The sequence below is a fragment of the Punica granatum genome, unplaced genomic scaffold (assembly GCF_007655135.1).
Source record: "Punica granatum isolate Tunisia-2019 unplaced genomic scaffold, ASM765513v2 Contig00165, whole genome shotgun sequence".
Taxonomy (NCBI): Eukaryota; Viridiplantae; Streptophyta; class Magnoliopsida; order Myrtales; family Lythraceae; genus Punica; species Punica granatum.
In genome coordinates this window covers 19,066-30,750 of record NW_022204131.1, presented here as the reverse complement: position 1 = coordinate 30,750, position 11,685 = coordinate 19,066, and the positions used below count along the sequence as shown (strand labels likewise).

The 11,685-nt window shown below is 42.8% G+C and overlaps 1 protein-coding gene and 1 non-coding gene across 2 annotated transcripts; one reads left to right on the top strand and one right to left on the bottom strand.

The window, feature by feature from the left end:
• Positions 1 to 8,020: 8,020 nt before the first annotated feature.
• Positions 8,021 to 9,974, top strand: LOC116190107. The gene is made up of 2 exons (XM_031519773.1): positions 8,021 to 9,842; positions 9,931 to 9,974. Exons 1-2 carry the CDS (start codon positions 8,021 to 8,023, stop codon positions 9,972 to 9,974), a joined length of 1,866 nt encoding a protein of 621 aa, XP_031375633.1.
• Positions 8,531 to 8,637, bottom strand: LOC116190108. Its single transcript, XR_004152592.1, has one exon. It is a non-coding gene; the product is annotated as a small nucleolar RNA R71 (small nucleolar RNA).
• Positions 9,975 to 11,685: the final 1,711 nt, after the last annotated feature.

Sequence of the window (11,685 nt, the reverse complement as noted above, 5' to 3'; positions counted from 1 at the left end):
TCTTCACATTTCCGGGCTTTGTCAGTTGATTCTTTTTTAGCTTTAAGCAAGCACTCCTTTTCTGCAACTTTCCGGGCAAGATCTTAGATTCAGCATTTCTTAAGGAAACACTCCTCTTCTTCACCTTTCCGGACTCGGCCCGTTGATTTTGCATTTACTCTAAGCAAGCACTCCCCTTCTTCACATTTTCGGGCTTGACCTGTTGATTCTGCACTTACTTTAAGGAAGCACTTCCCTTCTTCACCTATCCAGGGTGTACTCGTTGATTCTGCATTTACTTTAAGCAAACACTTCCCTTTCACACCTTTCCGGGCTGAACCCGTGGATTATGCATTTACTTTAAGCAAGCACTCCCCTTCTTCACCTTTCCGGGGTAGACCCGTTGATTCTGCATTTATTTTAAGCAAGCACCCCCTTCTTCACTTTTCCTGGCAACCCCTTCTTTACTTTTCCGGGCTTGGCTCGTCGATTCTACAATTAACTTTAAGCAAGCACTCCCTTCTTCAATTTTCCGGGCTTTGCCAGATGATTCCGCATTTACTTTAAGCAAGCACTCCCCTTCTTCACCTTACCGGGCTAGACACGTTGATTCTGCATTTACTCTAAGGAAACACTCCCCTTCTTCACCTTTCCAAACTCGGCCCGTTGATTTTGCATTTACTCTAAGCAAGCACACCCCTTCTTCACATTTTCGGGCTTGACCTGTTGATTCTGCATTTACTTTAAGGAAGCACTTCCCTTCTTCACCTTTCCAGGGTGTACCCGTTGATTCTGCATTTACTTTAAGCAAGCACTTCCCTTTCACACCTTTCCGGGCTGAACCAGTTGATTCTGCATTAATTTTAAGCAAGCACTCCCCTTCTTCACCTTTCCGGGCTAGACCCGTAGATTCTGCATTTCATTTCAGCAAGCACTCTCCTTCTTCACATTTCCGGGCTTTGCCAGTTGATTTTGCATTAACTTTAAGGAAACACTCCCCTTCTTCACCTTTCCGGACTCGGCCCGTTGATTTTGCATTTACTCTAAGCAAGCACTCCCCTTCTTCACATTTTCGGGCTTGACCCGTTGATTCTGAATTTCCTTTAAGCAAGCACACTCTTTCATCACCTTTCCACGGTGTACCCGTTGATTCTGCATTTACTTTAAGCAAGCCCTCCCCTTCCTAACCTTTCCGGGCAGTTCCCGTTGATTATGTATTTGCTTTAATCAAGCACTCCCCTTCTTCACCTTTCCGAGCTGGGCCAGATGATTCCGCATTTACTTTAAGCAAGCACCCCCCTTCTTCATTTCCGGGCTTCGCCCGTTGATTCTGTATTTACTTTAAGCAAGCGCCCCTTCTTCACATTTCTGGGCATTGCCAGTTGATTCTGCATTTACTTTAAGCAAGCACCCCCTTCTTCACATTTCTGGGCTTTGCCAGTTGATTCTGCATTTACTTTAAGCAAGCACTCCCTTCTTACCTTTCCGGGCTTAACCCGTTGATTTTGAATTTACTTTAAGCAAGCGCCCCCTTCTTCACATTTCCTGGCTTTGACCTTTGATTCTGCATTACTTTTAAGGAAGCACTTCCCTTCTTCACCTTTCCAGGGTGTACCCGTTGATTCTGCATTTACTTTAAGCAAGCGCTTCCCTTTCACACCTTTCCGTGCTGAACCCGTTGATTATGCATTTACTTTAAGCAAGAACTCCCCTTCTTCACCTTTCCGGAGTAGACCCGTTGATTCTGCATTTACTTTAAGCAAGCACACCCTTTTCACTTTTCCGGGCACCCCCTTCTTCACTTTTCCGGGCTTAGCTCGTTGATTCTGCAATTACATTAAGCAAGCACTCTCCTTCTTCACCTTTCCGGGCTATACCTGCAGATTCTGCATTTACTTTAAGGAAACACTCCCCTTCTTCAACTTTCCGGACTCGGCCCGTTGATTTTGCTTTACTCTAAGCAAGCACTCCCCTTCTTCACATTTTCGGGCTTGACCCGTTGATTCTACATTAACTTTAAGCAAGCGCCCCCCTTCTTCACCTTTCCGGGCTAGACCCGTAGATTCTGCATTTACTCTAAGGAAACACTGCCCTTTTTCACCTTTCCGGACTCGACCCGTTGATTTTGCATTTACTCTAATCAAGCACTCCCCTTCTTCGCATTTTCGGGCTTGACCCGTTGATTCTGCATTAACTTTAAGCATGCATCCCCCATTTTCGCCTTTCTGGGCTAGAACCGTAGATTCTGCATTTACTCTAAGGAAACACTCCCCTTCTTCACCTTTCCGGGGTAGACCCGTTGATTCTGCATTTATTTTAAGAAAGCACCCATTTTTTCACTTTTCCGGGCTGGCTCGTTGATTCTGCAATTACTTTAAGCAAGCACTCCACCTTTTAACCTTTCCGGGATTCCCACGTTGATTCTGCATTTATTTTAAGCAAGCACCCCCTTCTTCACATTTCCGGGCTTTGTCAGTTGATTCTTTTTTAGCTTTAAGCAAGCACTCCTCTTCTTCAACTTTCCGGGCAAGATCTATAGATTCAGCATTTACCTTAAGGAAACACTCCTCTTCTTCACCTTTCCGGACTCGGCCCGTTGATTTTGCATTTACTCTAAGCAAGCACTCCCCTTCTTCACATTTTCGGGCTTGACCTGTTGATTCTGCATTTACTTTAAGGAAGCACTTCCCTTCTTCACCTTTCCAGGGTGTACTCGTTGATTCTGCATTTACTTTAAGCAAACACTTCCCTTTCACACCTTTCCGGGCTGAACCCGTGGATTATGCATTTACTTTAAGCAAGCACTCCCCTTCTTCACCTTTCCGGGGTAGACCCGTTGATTCTGCAATTATTTTAAGCAAGCACCCCCATCTTCACTTTTCCTGGCAACCCCTTCTTCACTTTTCCTGGCTTGGCTCGTTGATTCTGCAATTAACTTTAAGCAATCACTCCCCTTCTTCACTTTTCCGGGCTTTGCCCGTTGATTCTGCATTAACTTTAAGCAAGTACTCCCCTTCTTCACCTTTTTGAGCTTACCCCGTCGACTCTGAATTTACTTTAAGCAAGCCGCTCCTTCTTCACATTTCCGGGCTTTGCCAGATGATTCTGCATTTACTTTAAGCAAGCACTCCCCTTCTTCATCTTTCCGGGATAGACCCGTTGATTCTGCTTTTACTTTAAGGAAACACTCCCCTTCTTCACCTTTCCGGACTCGGCCCGTTGATTTTGCATTTATTCTAAGCAAGCACTCCCCTTCTTCACATTTTCGGGCTTGACCCGTTGATTCTGCATTAATTTTAAGCAAGCACCCCCCCTTCTTAACCTTACCGGGCTAGACCCGTAGATTCTGCATTTACTCTAAGGAAACACTCCCCTTCTTCACCTTTCCGGACTCGGCCCGTCGATTTTGCATTTACTCTAAGCAAGCACTCCCCTTCTTCACATTTTCGGGCTTGACCCGTTGATTCTGAATTTCCTTTAAGCAAGCACACTCTTTCATCACCTTTCCACGGTGTACCCGTTGATTCTGCATTTACTTTAAGCAAGCCCTCCCCTTCCTAACCTTTCCGGGCAGTTCCCGTTGATTATGTATTTGCTTTAATCAAGCACTCCCCTTCTTCACCTTTCCGAGCTGGGCCAGATGATTCCGCATTTACTTTAAGCAAGCACCCCCCTTCTTCACTTTTCCGGGCTTCGCCCGTTGATTCTGTATTTACTTTAAGCAAGCGCCCCCTTCTTCACATTTCTGGGCATTGCCAGTTGATTCTGCATTTACTTTAAGCAAGCACCCCCTTCTTCACATTTCTGGGCTTTGCCAGTTGATTCTGCATTTACTTTAAGCAAGCACTCCCTTCTTTACCTTTCCGGGCTTAACCCGTTGATTTTGAATTTACTTTAAGCAAGCGCCCCCTTCTTCACATTTCCTGGCTTTGACCTTTGATTCTGCATTTACTTTAAGGAAGCACTTCCCTTCTTCACCTTTCCAGGGTGTACCCGTTGATTCTGCATTTACTTTAAGCAAGCGCTTCCCTTTCACACCTTTCCGTGCTGAACCCGTTGATTATGCATTTACTTTAAGCAAGAACTCCCCTTCTTCACCTTTCCGGAGTAGACCCGTTGATTCTGCATTTACTTTAAGCAAGCACACCCTTTTTCACTTTTCCGGGCACCCCCTTCTTCACTTTTCCGGGCTTAGCTCGTTGATTCTGCAATTACATTAAGCAAGCACTCTCCTTCTTCACCTTTCCGGGCTATACCTGCAGATTCTGCATTTACTTTAAGGAAACACTCCCCTTCTTCAACTTTCCGGACTCGGCCCGTTGATTTTGCTTTTACTCTAAGCAAGCACTCCCCTTCTTCACATTTTCGGGCTTGACCCGTTGATTCTACATTAACTTTAAGCAAGCGCCCCCCTTCTTCACCTTTCCGGGCTAGACCCGTAGATTCTGCATTTACTCTAAGGAAACACTGCCCTTTTTCACCTTTCCGGACTCGACCCGTTGATTTTGCATTTACTCTAATCAAGCACTCCCCTTCTTCGCATTTTCGGGCTTGACCCGTTGATTCTGCATTAACTTTAAGCATGCATCCCCCATTTTCGCCTTTCTGGGCTAGACCCGTAGATTCTGCATTTACTCTAAGGAAACACTCCCCTTCTTCACCTTTCCGGGGTAGACCCGTTGATTCTGCATTTATTTTAAGAAAGCACCCCTTTTTTCACTTTTCCGGGCTGGCTCGTTGATTCTGCAATTACTTTAAGCAAGCACTCCACTTTTTAACCTTTCCGGGTTTCCCACGTTGATTCTGCATTTATTTTAAGCAAGCACCCCCTTCTTCACATTTCCGGGCTTTGTCAGTTGATTCTTTTTTAGCTTTAAGCAAGCACTCCTTTTCTGCAACTTTCCGGGCAAGATCTATAGATTCAGCATTTACCTTAAGGAAACACTCCTCTTCTTCACCTTTCCGGACTCGGCCCGTTGATTTTGCATTTACTCTAAGCAAGCACTCCCCTTCTTCACATTTTCGGGCTTGACCTGTTGATTCTGCACTTACTTTAAGGAAGCACTTCCCTTCTTCACCTATCCAGGGTGTACTCGTTGATTCTGCATTTACTTTAAGCAAACACTTCCCTTTCACACCTTTCCGGGCTGAACCCGTGGATTATGCATTTACTTTAAGCAAGCACTCCCCTTCTTCACCTTTCCGGGGTAGACCCGTTGATTCTGCATTTATTTTAAGCAAGCACCCCCTTCTTCACTTTTCCTGGCAACCCCTTCTTCACTTTTCCTGGCTTGGCTCGTTGATTCTGCAATTAACTTTAAGCAATCACTCCCCTTCTTCACTTTTCCGGGCTTTGCCCGTTGATTCTGCATTAACTTTAAGCAAGTACTCCCCTTCTTCACCTTTCTGAGCTTACCCCGTCGACTCTGAATTTACTTTTAGCAAGCCCCTCCTTCTTCACATTTCCGGGCTTTGCCAGATGATTCTGCATTTACTTTAAGCAAGCACTCCCCTTCTTCACCTTTCCGGGATAGACCCGTTGATTCTGCATTTACTTTAAGGAAACACTCCCCTTCTTCACCTTTCCGGACTCGGCCCGTTGATTTTGCATTTATTCTAAGCAAGCACTCCCCTTCTTCACATTTTCGGGCTTGACCCGTTGATTCTGCATTAATTTTAAGCAAGCACCCCCCCTTCTTCACCTTACCGGGCTAGACCCGTAGATTCTGCATTTACTCTAAGAAACCACTCCCCTTCTTCACCTTTCCGGACTCGGCCCGTTGATTTTGCATTTACTCTAAGCAAGCACACCACTTCCTCACATTTTGGGGCTTGACCTGTTGATACTGCATTTACTTTAAGGAAGCACTTCCCTTCTTCACCATTCCAGGGTGTACCCGTTGATTCTGCATTTACTTTAAGCAAGCATTTACCTTTCACACCTTTCCGGGCTGAACCCGTTGATTATGCATTTACTTTAAGCAAGCACTCCCCTTCTTCACTTTTCCGGGCTTGGCTCGTTGATTCTGCATTTAACTTTAAGCAAGCACTCCCCCTCTTCACTTTTCCGGGTTATGCCCGTTGATTCTGCATTAACTTTAAGCAAGTACTCCCCTTCTTCACCTTTCCGAGCTTACCCCGTCGACTCTGAATATACTTTAAGCAAGCTCCCGCTTCTTCACATTTCCGGGCTTTGCCAGATGATTCTGCATTTACTTTAAGCAAGCACTCCCCTTCTTCACCTTTCCGGGCTAGACCCGTAGATTCTGCATTTACTTTAAGGAAACACTCCCTTTCTACACCTTTCCGGACTCGGCCCGTTGATTTTGCATTTATTCTAAGCAAGCACTCCCCTTCTTCACATTTTCGGGGTTGACCCGTTGATTCTGCATTAACTTTAAGCATGCACCCCCCATTTTCACCTTTCCGGGCTAGACCCGTAGATTCTGCATTTACTCTAAGGAAAGACTCCCCTTCTTCACCTTTCCGGGGTAGACCCGTTGATTCTGCATTTAATTTAAGAAAGCTCCCCTTTTTTCACTTTTCGGGGCTTGGCTCGTTGATTCTGCAATTACTTTAAGCAAGCACTCCCCTTTTTCACCTTTCCGGGTTTCCCACGTTGATTCTGCATTTATTTTAAGCAAGCACCCCCTTCTTCACATTTTTGGGCCTTGTGATAAGGGCATATTATACTCATATTTTATTGTGCAATTCATGTTAAATTATTATTAATTTTATAGAAATTATAAGAAGTCGGTGCTTAATTATGTGTAATTTGATATTGTAGGTCTTTGAGGACTTAGATGGAATTACGAGCAATATTGAGGAGTTTTGCGCAATTTGGAGCCAGCATATATCTTTCGGAAATCTTTTTTTTGTTGTGGATATAAATACTCCTCATAACAAGATTAGGAAACCCTAGGGGGGGAGCCATCTTTCACCATTCTTTTAACCTAGAGAGTTTTTGGAGAGGGTCTTGTCTGGAGCCGTCACCTGGATCAATTGATTTGAAGCGAAGAATTGTGGAAGAGATAATTCCTTAAAGGAATTGTTGGGTTTTTGTTTTAGGATTCAATATCTTGAGTTTACTGCTGAATATGAATTCTATTGCAATGATTCCTTGGAATTATAATTGTGTTTTCAATTCCATGATATTCTAAGCTTCTTTTGTGGGAATATGATGAAACCCTAGGTAGCTAATATGATGATTGTCGCCATGTTATAGGATTAATAGATGTGTTGATGATTCATGATTGCAATTCCTATAATTTCAATTTTAATTCTTAATTGGTTATAATTGTTAGAAACACTATTGATACGGGAGTTGATATAGTGTTTGTTAGGAATTCTTGATTAGACTAATTAGTTAAATGCGATAGCTGCATTAATTAGTTTAATTAGAGATTATCCAGGGATTAATGCAATGTTTCTAGTTAGTTATTCGCTAAGACATTAGGGATAATTAATTTAGGGCATTAGACAATCATAGCACTGGAAGGTGTATGATTATAATTTAGAGTCCACTATTAATTAGAGATGCGGGAGCTGATTGATTAATTAGAGGTTTAAGACTTTAATTTTAAAGGCTTGATAAACTCACTTGAATAATCACATAGCTATCAGTCTATATAACATGATGGCAATCTGATTAGTGAAACTAGGGTGGATTCTGTTTTTCCCACTTTCAATTGATATATTTTCGTACAATTCTCTTTCTGCTCTTTGTGACGATTTAGGTTGATTAGTAGTTAATTAGTTAATTCTCTTAATTTGATTGCTTAGATAATAATAGAATCTAATATAGGTTTAGTACTTAATTAATCCTTGTGGGATCGACACTCTATTCATCACTATATTACTTGATCTGACCCAGTACACTTGCTGGTAGAATTTGAGCTTATTTTTATATATATTTGCAAAGGGATCAAGTTTTTGGCGCCGTTGCCGGAGATTAACTTAATATTAGACCACCTTTAGTTCTATTGTTAATTTAGGCGCACTTTACTGTGTGTTTATTTCTTGTTCTCTTTGCAGGTATTCTATGCGCAGGAGTAGAAGTGCTGAACTTCTACCATTAGATCCTGAGATAGAGCGCACCTTGCATCGGTTGAGAAGAGAGAACAGAAGAAGGGAAGAATTGCAGGTAGTTGAGATGGCAGATGATGACATCAACCGCCAAATACAGGGTGCTGCCAGAGCACTTCGAGACTATGCAGTACCTACTATTATGGGTTCTGCGATCAGAAGGCCCACTATTCCAGCTAATAACTTTGAACTGAAGCCAGCACTCATCCAGATGGTTCAATCAAATCAGTTTGGAGGATATCCCAACGAGAGTCCTGATGAGCATATTGCAGGATTCCTCCAATACTGTAACACGGTAAAGATGAATAATGTCACTGATGATGTTATTAGATTACAGCTTTTTCCTTTCTCGCTTAGGGATAAAGCGAGAGCCTGGTTCAATTCACTGCCACAAGAGTCCATCACCACCTGGGCCGACCTTTCATCTAAGTTTCTTAGGAGATTTTTCCCACCAGCTAGGACTGCAAGATTGAGGAACGAAATCACTAACTTCACCAAGTTCAATGGTGAATCACTTTATGAGGCATGGGAGAGATTCAAGGAGGCAATCAGAAAGTGCCCACATCACGGATTGCCAGATAATCTCCTAATTGAGGTCTTCTATCTTAGCCTGGATGATACATTGAGGTCTCTAGTAGATGCTGCAGCAGGAGGCGCACTGATGGGTAAGAATTATGATGAAGCAAGTGCTTTGATAGAAGAGATGGCCTCCAGTGCACATAATTGGCAGAATGAAAGAAGTAAATCAAGAGTGGCATCAGTCAATGACATGGACACTATTGCTAATTTGACAACCCAGATTTCAGCTCTCACTACCCAGGTAAGTAAACTCACCTCAGCACATTCTTTTAATACTAATCAGGTTGCTTTTTGTGAGTTGTGTTCAGGACCACATTCGACTCTTGAATGCATGTCTGGAAATCCCTCGGCTTCACCCAATGGAGAGCAAGTGAACTTTGTCAACAACTTCCAACGGAGTAATCAAGGGCCTTATTCGAACACTTACAATCCCGGGTGGCGTAATCATCCTAATTTCTCATGGAGGAATGAGAATAATGCACTTAAACCGCCACCTGGATTCCAAAAGCAAGGCCCTGCTCAGAATGCTCCACCTCAGCAAAGTCAGTCGAGAATGGAAGAGCTCATGTTGAGCTATATGCAAAAGACTGACACCATGCTACAGAATCAACAAGCCACTATTCGAAACCTAGAGGGTCAGATTAGTCAGATTTCTCAGCAATTGAGTAATAGACCATCAGGGTCTTTACCCAGCAACACTGAAGAGAACCCCAAGGGTGTCAATGCTATAATGCTGAGGAGTGGCAAGGAATTGGAAATAGTCAATAGAAAAGCTCAAACTCAGGAGGAGAGTCCGGAGAAAGACAAAGGTAAGCAAAAGGTGGAGGAACCAAGGCAGAAGTCACTAGGGGTGAAACCGTATGTTCCTCCTGTCCCTTTTCCAGGAAGATTGAAGCAACAACAGTTGGACGCCCAATTTGCTAAATTCCTAGATGTTTTTAAAAAGCTGCAAATCAACATTCCATTTGCAGAAGCACTCCAGCAGATGCCTTCATATGCTAGATTCATGAAGGATCTGCTCACTAAAAAGAGGAAGTTTGATGGGAGTGAGCCTGTGATGCTTACAGGAGAGTGTTCTATGATTCTCCAAAAGGACTTGCCTAACTTACCACGCAAACAAAGAGATCAGGGGAGTTTCACTGTTCCTTGTACTATAGGGAATTTTCATTTTGAGAACGTTCTTATTGATTCAGGTGCAAGTATAAATTTAATGCCTCTGTCTATTTTCAGGAAACTTGGACTTGGAGAATGCAAGAAAACTCATATTACCTTGCAACTTGCTGACAGGAGTATCAAATATCCAAAGGGTATTGTTGAGAATGTCCTGGTGAAGGTAGACAAATTCATATTTCCAGTCGACTTCATAGTCTTGGAGATGGAGGAGGACAGAGAGGTGCCCATGATCCTTGGCAGACCGTTCCTTGCGACAGGTAAAGCATTAATAGATGTGGAACAAGGTAAGCTCACTTTAAGAGTTATGAATGAACAAATAACTTTTAATGTTTATGACGCCATAAAGAAATTTGATGATGGCAAATCATGTTACACCATTGATATTATTGATGAGCTTATCTCTGAGTCTGTGGAGGAGAAAGCAGGTGTGGATACAATGGAATCAGTCCTTAGGGATCTGGACGATTGGAGTGATGATGATGAGCATGAGGAAGAATCTGTGGAGAAGGTATCAGAAATCAAGGCTCGCTACTATGAGGAGCTGGGCACTAGTGCGACAAAACCAGTATCATCTTTGACACAGTCCCCGGTGCTAGAACTTAAACCATTGCCTAGCCATTTAAAATATGCCTATCTTGGAATAGATGATACTTTGCCAATAATTATCTCTTCTTCCTTGACAGGTGATCAGGAGCAACAGCTCCTAAGCGTGCTGAGAGAGCACAAGGAGGCAATAGGATGGACTATTGCAGATATCAAAGGGATCAGCCCTTTGATTTGCACTCACAGGATAATGTTGGAAGCTGAGTGCAAACCCATAGTGCAACCACAGAGGCGACTTAACCCAACTCTCAAAGAGGTAGTGAAGAAAGAAGTGCTTAAACTGTTGGATGCAGGTATTATCTATCCTATCTCAGATAGTAAATGGGTTAGTCCTGTTCAAGTAGTGCCCAAAAAGGGTGGTATGACTGTGGTTAAAAATGAGGTCAATAAATTAATCCCGACTCGTACTGTGACTGGGTGGAGAGTTTGTATAGATTACAGGAAACTAAATGATGCTACCCGTAAAGACCATTTCCCCCTCCCCTTCATTGATCAGATGCTAGAAAAACTTGCAGGGCATGATTATTATTGTTTTCTAGATGGTTATTCTGGTTACAATCAGATTCATATAGCACCCGAGGACCAGGAGAAAACCACATTTACTTGTCCTTATGGCACTTTTGCCTTTAGGAGAATGCCTTTCGGTCTCTGTAATGCACCTGCCACTTTCCAGAGGTGCATGATGTCTATATTTTCTGACATGTTAGAGAATTTTATTGAAATATTTATGGATGATTTCTCTGTTTTTGGGAAGTCATTTGAATCTTGTCTGACAAATTTAGGCTGTGTGCTTAAAAGATGTAAGGAGACTAATCTGCTTCTGAACTGGGAGAAATGTCATTTTATGGTAAGAGAGGGTATAGTCTTAGGTCACAAGGTGTCAAAGAAAGGGATTGAAGTTGATCGAGCAAAAGTGGAGATAATAGAGAAGTTGCCACCACCCACTTCAACAAAAGGAGTAAGGAGCTTCTTAGGACATGCTGGCTTCTACAGGAGATTTATCAAGGACTTTTCTAAAATCTCTAGACCTCTTTGTAATTTACTTGAAAAAGATTCTGCTTTTGTTTTTAATAACAATTGTTTGCAGGCATTCAATTTATTGAAGGAGAAACTCACTTCTGCACCAGTGATCGTTGCACCTAATTGGGAGCTTCCGTTTGAGCTGATGTGTGATGCCAGCGACTATGCTGTAGGAGCAGTACTTGGGCAAAGGAGAGGTAAGGTATTTCATGCAATATACTATGCTAGTAGAACTTTAAATGAGGC